At 49.3% G+C, this 14,458-nt stretch overlaps 2 protein-coding genes across 2 annotated transcripts; both read left to right on the top strand.

The window, feature by feature from the left end:
* Positions 1-6,655: 6,655 nt before the first annotated feature.
* Positions 6,656-7,816, top strand: LOC119439014 (kinesin-like protein KIF18A). Its single transcript, XM_037704817.1, has one exon. It carries the CDS (start codon positions 6,656-6,658, stop codon positions 7,814-7,816), a length of 1,161 nt encoding a protein of 386 aa, XP_037560745.1.
* Positions 7,817-12,872: 5,056 nt separating this feature from the next.
* LOC119438998 (kinesin-like protein KIF18B) lies at positions 12,873-13,993 on the top strand. Its single transcript, XM_037704816.1, has 2 exons — positions 12,873-13,622; positions 13,679-13,993. The coding sequence occupies exons 1-2, from the start codon at positions 12,873-12,875 to the stop codon at positions 13,991-13,993; spliced, it is 1,065 nt and encodes a 354-aa protein (XP_037560744.1).
* Positions 13,994-14,458: the final 465 nt, after the last annotated feature.

Here is a 14,458-nt window from a genome sequence, read left to right as displayed (position 1 = left end):
CTTTCAATACAATATCTGCGAGCGTGAGGGACCAGTCTAGGTGCCCATCACCGATATATTTGCAGATATTGCGAATTGTCTTCCCCAGTGCGTGTTTAGATCATCCGCAATGCTTTGACATCATAAAAAATTAACACAGGGACACTACAATCGAATCACTAATTAAAAAGGCAGTATCTGTAGTCGCTGTGTCTGTGCCTTTTCCGTAAAATTGTCGTCCGTCAGTTTAGCTTATTATCCTCAATTTGACCCTCGTTATAAGGCCTTAAAAAAACACACTTCGCCGAACGCTGCCATTGCGGATCGAAGCACAGTCCCTGCGGTGACTAGGAACCGGACACGTTAACGATTGCACCCCATGCAACCACGGCACTTGAAAGTTTGCGCGAGGTTCTGCACGTCCCGCGGACTGATAATGTTGGCGGCTGTAGATGTATTTCGGAGATCAAAGTAGCCAAAACTTTAGTTTGCGAAGACTATACGTTATGTGCGTCACAAAAATGTTCTTGAGAGAAAACTCTTGCCCCTTCTCTCCTCCCTGTCTCCATTGCTACGGCGCCGTCGCCACACTGTTTTTCCCTCTCCTCTACCCGTCCCCATGTCAGTCCAGGCGCCGTGTCCCCAACACAGACTTAAGCTGGCCACGGTATCTCCCCCCCCCCACCCCACCCCCCCTGGGAACACATGCGTAGCATGCATACTAAGGCTAGAGGTAAACAGCTTCGCTGCAATGTTCTCAATGGCGTGTACAATTGTCAACATGGATATACGAAGACAGCTTTGCGGCCCACGCAATCACTACGCGGTAACGCATGCAATGAAGTTTGAATAATCCCACAAAAGAATCTTCTGCGTGTGGAACACAACGACTTAGCAATTGACGCGACAGCCTTTGGATAGCTGCCTTCTCTTCCATTGTGAGGCACAAACGTGCCTGCACGCTGGTCACCTGGTGGCGCAGAGCAGAACCAGACAAACACAGGTAGTATTAGGTTTATTGGATTCAGCCAAATTTCTCTCCATCTTCTGCACCTATGAACGGTGCACTGCACCTAGGTCTTCGATTCCCCGAGTTACAGTGTTGCACCCTGCACCCCCGCGCTTGATTGCATGAGGTGCAAGGCAAGGTGCCCCCGCGGTGCAGTGCACCCTTGAACTTTGCAGTGAGGGGGTGCAGCCCGGCGCACCATAAATGGCACCTGCTGCACCTTTTTGTCTGGGGTACTGTGCACCTTTTTGTATGGAACAAACCTGTTGTAGTAACCGCGTGTAGTCAAGGTGCGACAGTGAGCTGCTGCTTGTGCGCAGGTGCGCAACTATGCCCGGCGGTGAGAATGACCAGGGTTGACGTATTTGACAGGAGGACGCGGGTGTTTGGAATTGCCGCGGCGAATGAGTGCAGAACCCCACGTAAATCGATGTGCTCGGCGCGCAGCGATCCGGTATTTTTTGGTTTCCGAGACCAATCTTATTCGTTATATCAATTGACGAGACTATTGCATTTCGTTAAAACAACGTTTTATTACGTGGATCGTCATGAGAATTTCAAGGGGAACTTCGTTTGCTTCGTTGTAACCATTATTTAGTTATATCCTGTTTCGTTATAACGAGGTTAGAGTCTACAACGTGCTCCCGGCTGTCATTGCGATATCTCTCGCACTTTTCGGACGCACACGCAAGGCTTGGAAAATAAATAAAATCACTTATGTGCACTTTGTACGTAAAATTTACACCATATTTGAATATCGTCCGGCACGAAAAGTACGCTATGACGCTATACTAAAACTCGCTTGTGGCAAAGGTCGTGTGCGGAAGGGTAACTCTATTTGCCTTAACCCCGATATTACGCTAACATTAAACTAAGTTATGGGTCCTTCAACCGTCTTGCGTATAAGGCTGTGCACCAGCAGACTGCGGGGAAGCTCAAGTAACCGCGATGAATGCTGGTTCAAAGACGTGTACCACAACACTAGCTTGCGAATGCGGGAGATACAGCGCACGACATGGCACCTGGGATTTCTCTCCCTGGCGTTTGATGCGATGCGCGAGCTGTTTACTTGACTTCATTAAAGGCTGCTTCACATATACGCACGAAGATACCCCCGATAACTGTTCACGTTTACACGAATATGATGGGCTGAATGATGATACGACATGCGCTAGTGTCACATTCGTGTTAGCCCAGGTGCTCACTGCCGTAGCACACACTCAGATGAAATTAAGGAGCGAGCAGAACTCGGCGCTCCCTGCATACTGCCCTATGACGGTCTGTACATTAGTTACTAGTTATGGAGAGATGAAGTGGAATAACGTGACTTCGCAGAGCCGTGTATGCAAACTGAAAACATACTTTTATTTGAAATTGATAAATGTGTTGCAGTCTTCTATCGATTTTGCAGCGTGGCATGGTGGGAACACTTACAGTTCAGTTGGCAGCGCGGTAAAACGCCTGTTGGAAGTGGCTAATGCTTATGAAACTCGGCGTTTTGCAAAAGCTTCGTGCCCCCCCCCCCCCCCTTTTCCCACTCTTGTCTTCCTTTCTTTCGTTCTTTCTTTCTTTCCTTCCTTCTTCTTTCTTTCTTTGCAATCATTAAATTGCTCTATATACACAGAATGACCAACCTCGATCCGCGCCCGCTCACGTGACAGGTACCACTGTCCTATTTTTACGTGTTTTAGCCTCCTGTATTTGTCGTCACGCTTCAAGAACATCTTCAACTCGACCATTCAGCCGAGGGCACGCATGCAAGCACCGAGAATGTAGTCAGCAAGAAATGGTGGCACGAATAGCGGCAGTATAGATCGTGCGCTTCTCTTTTATTTCCACTTCGAAGGTGACGTCTGCAGTCATCTTTTTTTGGGTGAAACGAGATGTATACGGAAGTTTGCCTGCATAATTTGGCATATCCCTATTCGACATTAAAAAGATACAGCTCGTTTTGTTTTGTTTTTTCGGCAACATACCATTCTTCGCCGGAGGGAATCAGAAGTTGTGCGAAATCGCCAATGAGTGATTTACTTAGTTATCAAACTCAGTAATTAACCTCTCCCCCACGCCGCCCATTCAAGCTGTTGGAGAGGAGGAAAAAAGGAACAGGGAAGGGGTCGCGGAGGCGGGACTTGGGAATCTGTTAGGCGACAGCGTGGTGACATAATACGAGTGAGAGCAGACACGCACTGCGCTAACTTGCAACAAATTTCTAGGGAAATGTATTACAACGAAACCGTCTATGGCTGGAATCCCGGAATTTTCGTGACGTAACGTCAACAGAAAACTACCATCGTCTATGGCTTAAACCACCAAATGGAATGGCTCATGCCCACCTACAAGCACTGTAGGAGCTGAGAGTCGTGGCCTCGGAGTCCGCTGCGGGTCGCTCTGCGGAGTCGCTGCGGAGTAAATCTGCGGGAGGCCACCGGTGCGTCTCGAAATGGTTGGGTGGCGTACGCCACTGGGGCGTCACACGAAGGCTAAGCGGGCCCACGCCGTCGTCCGAGCAGAGTTGACGAGGAGGGTTGCTTCTTTCATGAAGAGTACGAGGTCGAGAGGTAGGGTAAACGGAACAGGTGGTTTATTTACATCGGAAAGGCAAACTTATTTACAGGACATGGGGATACACGGACTGCTGGAGTACGGAGCACCGTTCATTGTTCTCGTAGCATGAGCAACGTACAAGATATGGAGAGAACGTTACGTCTCATCAGTCTAGCATGACTGGATCGAAGCACAGATCGAAGCACTGGCTACATCTCAGGGCAGATGGGAAAGCACTCAATGAACCGCAAAAGTCAGCTTAAAAGCCCTCTGGCCAAGCTGCTGTCCCACCTTCCTCCAAATCGGAGCGTCGAGGGTCACCGAAGGGTCCGCCTTGAGGGGGAGGTTGCGCATAATCCCCCGGCGCCTTTGTTCCCTGACCACATTCGAAGAAGGGCCCTCGGGCAAACACTGCTCACTCCCACACAGAAAGGAGGGGATGCTCGTAGACAGGCGCCTTCGCGCTAGACTCGAACTGACGCGTCTGGGTTCCCGGGATGGCCCAGCCCTCGATGGGTTTGTCTGGAAAACGGCCTTGGCGGCCAGCAGGTCGGCGCCCGGGTGACATCTAGCAACCACGCATTCTGTGAAGCGTGTCTAGGCATGGTGTCGCCGCTGATATTTCCCGTGGGACGTTTTTCAGCTTTTCCGAATGGATACGTCACAGGCAATCAGGTGATACTCCAAGATCGATGCTCCGCTGGTCGCCGAACGTAACCGCACTCAGCAAAGTGAAGCGAACATTCTTTCGAATTACGCGTATGCAAGATACAGAACAGCATACGTTTCACTAAAGAACAATCTCAAAAGAAGCATCCGAACCAGATAATTGATAAGACGCTCCTTCGCCTACGTGTTAGGCGAAGTATGTGGCGCTCCCCGTAAACGTTTCCCGGTAAAGATTACTGTTGCGCAACCTGCCACGGTGACGACAACGTGCGACGTGGGGAGTGACGTCCATAGCCTTTCGTATATAAGATAACCAGCCTATCAACTGATTTCAATGTTGTTGCAGCACCGCTATGCGCGGTGGCGTCATTTAAAAAGTATACTTCGATTGCTATCATTATTCTAGAATAGCATTACTACCATTACTCTAAAGCCATAAAGCATAGCATATCCCCCTAAGCAGTTGTAGCGGTGGTTTTGAACAGCTTCACTTGACATGCACATTCGTAGGGCCGTGATGGCGAGTCAATTTTTTTTTCATAAGTCGGCATTGCCTACTGGAAAGAAAAGCAATGAGACACATAGCATTAACGGGAATTTCACATGCCGTTGGTAAAAGACCCATCCGAAGGGGTCACTAGGTCTGCAGGTTTTTTTCAGGGTCAAAAAAAGCACGCAAAGCAATTTGAAGTGAGGGGAACATACAGCAACATATTCATGCTCTAGGCATATGCTAATTATACCAGTAGAAATAATTGTTAGTTGACTACTTCTTGCTCTTAAAAATATAATTACCTTTGTCCTGTGTATATGTTTAAATGTCTATTGTGTCTGTGCATGGCGTCTTCAGTGGAAATAAAAAAAAATGTTGAAGCATCATCATCATCATATAGCCGCCACAGGTGCTTTTAATGCACTTGTCCTCCTAGTGTGAGGATTTGCAGAAATAAAGCTAAAGTATGGATTAAAAGCCGTGCATGTCCGCGCTAACAATGATTCAGTAAGCTTTCAGCCGTAATAAAATTGTAACTGCAAAGGTGGCGGCAGCGCCAACAAACATTAAATGATGTAGGTAACAGAACTCTGGTAATAACACTTTATAGTCACCCCCTCCCCCAAGCACGTAGGCGGCGCCTATGGCTCCACCGGTGATGAAGAGGACGAAGTAAGCCGAGCACGAAAAGGCGGGCGTAGGCATTTTCTCGCTTTCGCTTGGCTGGTTATTTTCCTTCAGGCTACCAGATTCTACTCCCGTATTTGAAGCTGAGCTCTTAGCAATGATTCTAGCTTTGCGGAAACTCCCTTTAAATAAATCCAGCGCGGTAATTATAACAGATTCCCTTTCTGTCTGTACTGCGCTTACAGCTTCAACTAATTCACCAGCTCTAAGGACGTTTCTAACATTAGTTTCCCCCCAGCTGAATCGTGTAAAATTATTATGGGTACCAGGACACTGCGGATTACATTTAAATGAAATGGCCGATTCATTAGCGAGAGCATCCCTGAATGGACCGATAATATCGGTCCTTCCAGTGGTGGCACAAATAACAGCGATCAGATATCGGAAATATACAATTCGTAGAGATATAATGGATACAATAACATCATGGACTGAATTTCAGCACCTAAAATTTTTGTGCAAAATTCATTGGTGTCCATCAAGACAATCGGAAGTCATCCTTACAAAATTACGTTGCCGTGTCCCACCATTAAATTTATATTTACACAGGGCTGGTCTGGCGATATCGCCGTTGTGCCAATTCTGCCCAGAAATAGAAACCGTAGAACACTATTTTTTTAATATGGCGTCGGTATAAATTACAAAGAAAACGATTTCTTGAAATCCCGCTTGCTAAATTACGGTTAAATTTAACATCGGAATCAGTACTCACTTTCGGTGCCTCGGTATTGGGCTTTAGCCACAGGGACGTATTTGATGCCGTTTGTGGATTCATTCAATCAACAAAACGAATAAAATTTTAAATTCCCACTTTTACAATTCTCTGAGAGATATTTCAGTTTTAATTCATGGCATTATTATTATAAATTATGCAGTTCAGGAAAATTAATCTGTCTGTTGTTCTGATTACTAAATTGCACATTAACTGTAGTTTCAGAATGCATATCTAAAGGTTCAGGTGCTCAATTCTTCGCCAATCCCCCGAAGTGGGTACGAGCCATGTACTGAGGACATTATCATCATCATCATCATCATCATCATCACGTGGTGGAGAACGCGCCCGGTGGCCGACTGGACGATCGCCATCTTAGATCATCACGCCCGCGTCTTTGGTCAGGCCGGATCCCTCGACATCGATACACTCTACCACGCTGGAATCTACAGTGGTGCCGCCAGACCTCGGGTGGCGTTCTAACGAGACCGCGCACTCGTCAGCCCCGAAACGCCGCCGATCGAACAAGGAACCGCTATCGTCCGGGGTACGCCTGACCATGGCAGTGCACGTGCGCCTCCTAAGCGATCGTGACTCCAAGACCACCAGCATCGTCCTCATGGTCGTCACGCCCGCGCCCATGGTAAAGCCGACTTCCGCATCATCGAGGCACCCTACCACGGATGAATCTGCACTGGTGTCGCCAAACTGGAAGAGACGTTCTAACGAGGCCGCGCAGTCGCCAGCCACGAACGGTCGCCAATCGAAGAAAGACCCGCCGTTGCCCGCGGTACGGGTGAACGTGGCAGTGCGTGTGCGCCTGCTGAGCGTTCGTGACTTTCAGACCGCAAGCATCGTCCGTGTGCTGGATGACAGGTGCCATATGTTCGACCCCAAGGCCGAGGCGGAGTCTTTCTATTTTGAAGACGGTGGTAACGTCAAGCCCAATGAAGACCAAACGTTAATGTTTTATCAGTTCTTTGATGAAACAGAAGACCATGTGTATGTGTTTCAGAACACCACCAGGGGCATGCTGACGATGCTCCTTGAAGGGTGCAATTGCTCTGAGTTCGCGTGCATTTCAACTGGCGTCGACAAATCTTTCGCATCACTGGGCTTCGTGGAATGCTCTGGAGTGGTCTCCCTCATGGCCAGCGAGTTTTACCAGCGCGTGGACAAGCTGCGGTCAGAGGGCCAGACATGCGACGTAGCAGCCGCCTGTCTGGAAGTCTACAACAAGGTTGTTCAAGACCTGCTTTGCCTCGACCAGGCCAATGGCATTGCAATATTGAACCTCACCATACACAAGGTGAAGGAGGCCGGCACCCTCCTCGAGCTGCTCTTGAAAGGAAACAAGAACCGGTCTCAGCATGCCACCCGCGCTAATGCTGAGTCTTCTTGGTCACACGCCATCTTCGAGAACTACGTCACAGTAACGGGGACTGCGACAAGCACGAGCAACGAAACTCGCATCTCGATGTGCTCTGCTGACCTTGCCGGCTCGAAGCACGCAGCTGCGGCCAGTAGGGACACAAAGGATCAGATGCGTGATGGTACCAAGCTCAATCTCTCGCTCCTGGCCCTCGGCAACTGCATCGACCGCCGCTCGAAGAACGGGACGAAGCAAGTGCCGTACCAGGACTCCAAGCTCACCCACATCCTCAAGGTCTCGCTGGGTGGCTCCGGCACGACCTTGAGATTGGGACAGCGACGGCGTTGAAGCTCAGCTGCACGCCAACGTACAACACCGCGAGTATCCGCTGAGCGGGCCATGAAGATCGAGCTTCATGCCACAAAGAATGTCCCCAGTGTGAACGTGCGCATGTCCACCCATCTTCAGCGCGCTCATCGAGGAGTACAAGCAGAAGGTGGAAGGCCTTGAGCGTAAGCTCGAAAAGGTGCAATTGTGGCGGGCTGTAGTTGGAGGCTGTGGTGCGAGACCTCAGAGACGGTCTGGTAGCCACGAAGCCCTGCTGCAAGCTCAGGCGACCAGCGGTGGTGGCAGTGGTGCAGCGACGTCTAACGACGTCCTTTTCTCAACTCCCGTCCTGTCGCCCAGCGTGGAGATGGGCGCACTTTCCGAATCGCGAGCACTCGAGCCCAGTTCGTTGTGTGTCGCATAGTGATATGCGTTGAACAACAGGCACGTGAAAGAGCATCCTCTCGAACCGCTCGGGATTTATTGGTGGAGACTCAGTGCGCCTCTTGACAAGTTTTTGATAGAGTTTTTTCGTGGTTTCGTTTAATCGTAACATTCGCTATATAAATAAATAATTTGAAGACCCTCGGATCACCCGTTCGCGCCTGTTTATCACTTCAGCAACTTACGCTCAATTCAACGGTATAAAGCTCAGCAATACTTCTCGAAGAAAGCGTTGTTGCGAGCACTGCTGTGTAAGAAACAGTCAAACCTTCACTGAGAGCAAACATTTAGCGAATGCGAAGAGGCAAAGAGACACCTCGTGCCGTCTGAATCGTGGGCTAAACTCTGTTGCAGGGGCAACTGACAAACTTGGACCATTATCACAATCATCGTGTCCCTTAATGAAGAAGATCCGCCGCCGTGGCGCAGTGACAACGACGGGCTGCTGCTGTGCCCTATGTCGAAGGTTTGATTCTCGGCCACAACAGCCGCATTTCGATGGAGCCAGAAAGCAAAACGCTTCTATACTTCTAGACTGAAGTGCACAATAAAGAACCCCAGGTGATCGAAAATAATTCCTAGCACCACAGTGACCACACTACAGCCTTTGTGTTGCTTCTGCATGTTGAACCCCATTATTGCATTTGATAAGAAAATTGGGTAGTTCTCAACGCTTGCAGAAAATAGACTGGGGGCTTAAGCATGGATAAGAGACATCGCTGTTAGCAACAGTGGAAGACTGGAAGCGCTAGAGAATGTCATAATGTATCTTGCCACATAATTTCTTGCAGGTGATATAAAGCGTATGTTAGATACAAATGTTGTGTATGTTAGAGTTACAGAATGAGTGCCTAGGGAACGGAAGCATCGGATGGCCGGAAATTAGGGGGGGGGGGGGTGATGGAATTAGGAAATTTAGAGGCGCAAGTTGGAATCAGCTATCGAAAGACAGGGGTAATCGGAGATCGCTGGAAGAGGCCTTCGGCGTGCAGTGGGCATAACAATAGGCTTAGGATGACGATGGTGTTGGTGTTGCACCGGCAGCATTGCAGGAGGGTGCCGCGGTAGGCAAAATTCATTTACGCTGATATTCGGTAACCAGTTTCGCCTTTCTCCACTACGATATGTACTCGTCCATCTCGGCGGCCTCCGGCCGTTATGCCAATGAAACATAGGTCTTCTGATGATAAATTTGAAGTTCACCAACTTAGTATATAATTATCAAGTGGGCTGCTTTCCCGTCGTCGCACACGGGCATGACAAACGATGCCCATGTTTAACAAAGATTACAATTCTTTCGCCGATACACCTATCGAGGGAGTGCTTACACAGGAATCGCCCAACTGCGCAATTTTCACAGTTTGGATAATTTCAATAATCTGGCGATCCCAGCGCTTGCTCAGAACGGTGTACTCATTAAATGCGGTAGAGTATTCGCAGATTTCATTGTTGCACAGGAATTACGCACCACGAACAAGACCAAATTTCCACTCCGGATGAGGAGCTGGCGAAGCACATATTCACAGTAGTTGACGCCATCCTTTTTTGTTGTTTTCGTCGCGTACGCTGTGTCATACAGTGCCAACGCCTCGACTACCCCCCCCCCCCCTCCTCATAAAAAAGAAAGAAGACAGAGAAAAGAAAACTTTTATTTTTTTCCGATATCGCAGGCGATCTTGGTGCAGTTGTTTAGAGTATACCAGTTTCTAATATTAGCGGCGCCTGACTGTCTTGGTTCCCTCTGAACCCCTTAACTGCTGTGCAAGAGATGGCTAGAAGAATTGGCAAGACTTAACAGGTGAAGATATGTCGCAAAATGAGGGCTTTTAGACACTAGTAATGTCGAAAATTGCTAATTAATAAATGTTTCCATTTTTTTTACTAGTACAGGTAGCTTCCCGTACATCGACTATCAAGATAAATTTACACGAGCGCTTCTTGCATTCTTTCGTGCCTGTCTCAGTTTTTTTGTCGCCATACCCGAGGTCTCATTTGTGCGCAGTTGGATGCGTTGGTGATTTCTGTTTGTGAGGGCTCTCTTCGTGAGAAGGAACCATTTCGGCACACCTGCAAGTGGGATGCTGCGGTCGATGGTCAGCGAAGCGAATATCGGAGCTAGCACCTCCTGTGTCGCGTCGTCTGCTACTGCAGAGCCCGTCGCTACTTTCCGCGAATGATATCGTACGTCCACGTGAGTGAGGGCAGCGACTGAGATCACCATAGCGTTACGCGTTTGCTCTCAGTCACCAAATGACTTGTTTGCAGTCACCGAATGATAAGGGGGTGGACATTTATTCCTCCCTTTTCTAATATGTGGCCATAAAATATCCGGCCTGGGACCGACGGTTGCATCTTAAGGCTGTTTCACACTCGGCCGACACGACACCGATTTTGGTCTGCCGACTGCTGGCCACAACAGTTTACAGGACGGAAAACCCTGTGGCCAATGGCTTAAAGGAAGGAAAACACTGTCGCCAACCGTCGGCAGACCAAAATCGGTGTCGTGTCGGCCTAGTCAATCAGCATTTAGCGGCATGGCCCCGATCACTGTCAGTGCAAGGCGACAGCTTCGCGTATATCTTCACGCTCATCGGTCGCTTAATTATCTAAAAGAGCGCACTCATGCGGCATTCCTATTGAGGTGACAAGGAAGAAAACTGTCGAGAGAGACACGTGACCTTGCAGCATCATCTTATGAACGACGAGCGAAGCTGTCAAACTTTCCCATCTGCCCTGACGCAGTGCGCTGCTCACGTGATGTCTCTCTCAGCTGCCGCAGCCGCCTCTTAATGGACCCAGCGTTGACCATAGCGCGTTTAAATAAACCTGTCTGATTTCGGAACGCTGTTTTCAATTCCCACATCGGCTCGTATATGGAGGTACAAAGACTCGGCTCGAAATATTTTTACCACTCTCATGGCAACCGAGATTACAAGCAACCGCTATGTCGGCATAAGAATGGATGTCGGAGGCTATGCCTCAGTGCACGGCCGGTAGGCAGTACGTGCTCGCGTACTTCTGATCGGCCGACGCGGCTAGCACACTGGCCGTGGCATTTGCTCATTGACTTCGTGCATGAAGGAATAGGGGCGCTACGAGCTAGTAGCGCTCGACTATACAGAGTTACTGTACTAGTTACGAGAAAAATAGATTTAATTATATGGTTGCCGGTTTGGTAATGTATAATGTTTTCATCGGTGTTTTGTTTCATGGCATTTGTTTGTGGGCTGTCATTCTTAAAATTTTGAGAGTACCTTTGTCAAGAATGTAAGACAAGGTATGAGCAACTTTAGTGATAGAATGGTGTGGCAATAGAACACGCATATACTGCGTGTCATATAGCAAGGCGTGGCATATACATATATATCTAAATATATACGGATATTGTTCGCTCACAGACGACGACGCCGACACCGGATTTTCTGCGACACGGTTTAAAAGGGCAATCAATGAGAATTCGTCAGACTGTGAAGAAAACTAACTTTAGAGTCGAAATAAATATTGATATTACGGACAAAGAAAATATTAAAAAAATGACTGGTAATCCCAGCCCTGCGAAAGTGGATGTCCATCGAAGCTGTAGCAAAACCATCACATCCGCTCATGGATGTATGAAATTTTTCATTACTTTAGAGTAATGACAGCGATAATCGCTTTGTGGTCGCCTTCCTACATGACTAAATAGGATTTTACTTGATAGTCGGTTCAAAACCACCGCTACAAGCAGTTGTAGTGGTCGCTTTGATTAGCTTCACTTGACATCCATATTCGCAGGGCCGTGATGGCGAGTCAAATTTTCTTTTTTTCATAAGTCGGCATTGCCAACTGGAAAGAAAAGCAACGCTGAGACACATACCATTAACAGGAATTTCACATGCCGTTGGTAAAAGACTCATCCGAATGGGTCACTGCAGTATGCAGGTTTTTTCAGGGTGAACAAAAAAGCACGAAAAGCAACATATTCATGCTCTAGGCATGTGCTATCCATACCAGTAGAAATAATTGCTAGTTGACTAATTCTTTCTCTTAAATATATAATTACCTTTGACCTGTGTATATGTTTAAACATGTATGGTGTCTGTGCATGGTGTCCTCAGTGCAAAAAAAAAGTCGAAGTGAAAAAACACGGATGGGGCATATAGACGCCACTGCTGCTTCTAATGCGCTTGTCCTCCTAGTGTCAGGATAAAGCTAAAGTATGAATTAAACGCCGTGTATGACCGCGCTAACAATTATTCAGCAAGCTTTTAGCCGTAATAAAATTGTAACTGAAAAGGTAGCGGCGGCTTAAGCGAAACATTAAATTATGTGGGTAACATAAATCTGGTAAGGACACTTGACAGAGCGCCCCCCCCCCCCCCCCCATACACGTAGGCGGCGCCTATGGCTCCAACGGTGATGAAGAGGACGAAGTAAGACGAGCACGTGGTGAGAACGCGCCCGGTGGCCGACTGGACGATCGCCATCTGATATCATCACGCCCGCGTCTTTGGCCAGGCCGGATCTCTCAACATCGATGCTCTAGCTCTACCACGAAGGAATCTACAGTGGTGCCGCCAGACCCCAGGAGGCGTTCTAACGAGACCGCGCGCTCGTCAGCCTCGAAACGCCGCCGATCGGGGTACGCCTGACCATGGCAGTGGGCGTGCGCCTCCTGAGCGATCGTGACTCCGAGACCACCAGCGTGGTCCTCGTGGTCGTCACGCCCGCGCCCATGGTAAGGCCGACTCCCGCATCATCGAGGCACCCTACCACGGATGAATCTACAATGGTGTCGCCAAACTGCAAGAGACGTTCTCACGAGGCCGCGCAGTCGCCAGCCACGAACGGTCGCCAATCGAAGAACGACCCGCCGTTGCCCGGTGTACGGGTGAACGTGGCAGTGCGTGTGCGCCTACTGAGCGTTCATGACTTTCAGACCGCAAGCATCGTCCGTGTGCTGGGCGACAGGTGCCATGTGTTCCACCCCAAGGCTGAGGCGGAGTCTTTCCATATTCAAGACAGGGGTAATGTCAAGCCCAATGAAGACCAAACGTTCATGTTTTATCAGTTCTTTGATGAAACAGAAGACCATGTGTATGTGTTTCAGAACACCACCAGGGGCATGCTGACGATGCTCCTTGAAGGGTGCAATTGCTCTGTGTTCGCGTGCATTTCGACTGGTGCCGACATAGCTTTCGCATTGCTGGGCTCCGAGGAATGCCCCGGAGTGGTCTCCCTCATGCCCAGCGAGTTTTACCAGCACGTGGACAAGCTGCGGTCAGAGGGCCAGACATGCGACGTAGCAGTCGCATGTCTGGAAGTCTACAACAAGGTTGTGCGAGACCTGCTTTGCCTCGACCCGCCCAAGGACATTGCCATATTGAACCTCACCATACACAAGGTGAAGGAGGCCGGCACACTCCTCGAGCCGCTCTTGAAAGAAAGAACCGGACGCAGCATGCCAACGACGCTGATGCTGAGTCTTCATGGTCGCACACCATCTTCGAGAGCTACGTCACAGTACTGGAAACTGCGACAAGCACGAGCAAGGAAACTGGCATCTCGATGTGCTCTGGTGACCTTGCCGGCTCGGAGCACGCAGCTGCAGCCAGTAGGGACACAAAGGATCAGATGCGTGAGGGTACCAAGCTCAACCTGTCGCTCCTGGCCCTCGGCCACTACATCGACCCCCGCTCGAAGAACGGGACGAAACAAGTGCCGTACCAGGACGCGAACCAGACCCACATCCTCAAGGGCTCGCTGGGTGGTTAAGGCAACGTCCTTGTGATTGGGACAGCGATGGCGTTAAAGCTCAGCTGCAGGCGAACGTACAGCACCCTGGAGTATGCGCTGAGCGGGCCTTGAAGATCGAGCTGCAGGCCAAAAAGAATGTGCTCAATGTGAACGTGCTCATTTCCACGCACGTACAGCGTTCCCATCGAGAAGTACAAGCACAATGTCGAACGCCTTCAGCGTAAGCTCGAGAAGATGGAATTGAGGAAGGCTGTAGTTGAGGCTGAGGTGCGAGAGCTGAAAGACGGTCTGGTCGCCGAGACACCCTGCTGCAAGCTCAGTCAACCAGCGGGGGCGACAGTGGTCCAGCGACGTCTAACAACGTCCTGTCCACATCTCCCGTCTTGTCGCTAAGCGCGGAGATGGTAAACAGCGTGGAAAAGAGCATTTTTTCGAGGCGCTCGGCACTTAGTTGGAGAGGCACAGTGCGCCTTTATAGATGTC

Source organism: Dermacentor silvarum, chromosome 1 (genome assembly GCF_013339745.2).
Source record: "Dermacentor silvarum isolate Dsil-2018 chromosome 1, BIME_Dsil_1.4, whole genome shotgun sequence".
NCBI classification, from domain to species: Eukaryota; Metazoa; Arthropoda; class Arachnida; order Ixodida; family Ixodidae; genus Dermacentor; species Dermacentor silvarum.
Note: the sequence above shows the minus strand (reverse complement) of the source record. Positions and strands in the feature narration are given on the sequence as shown.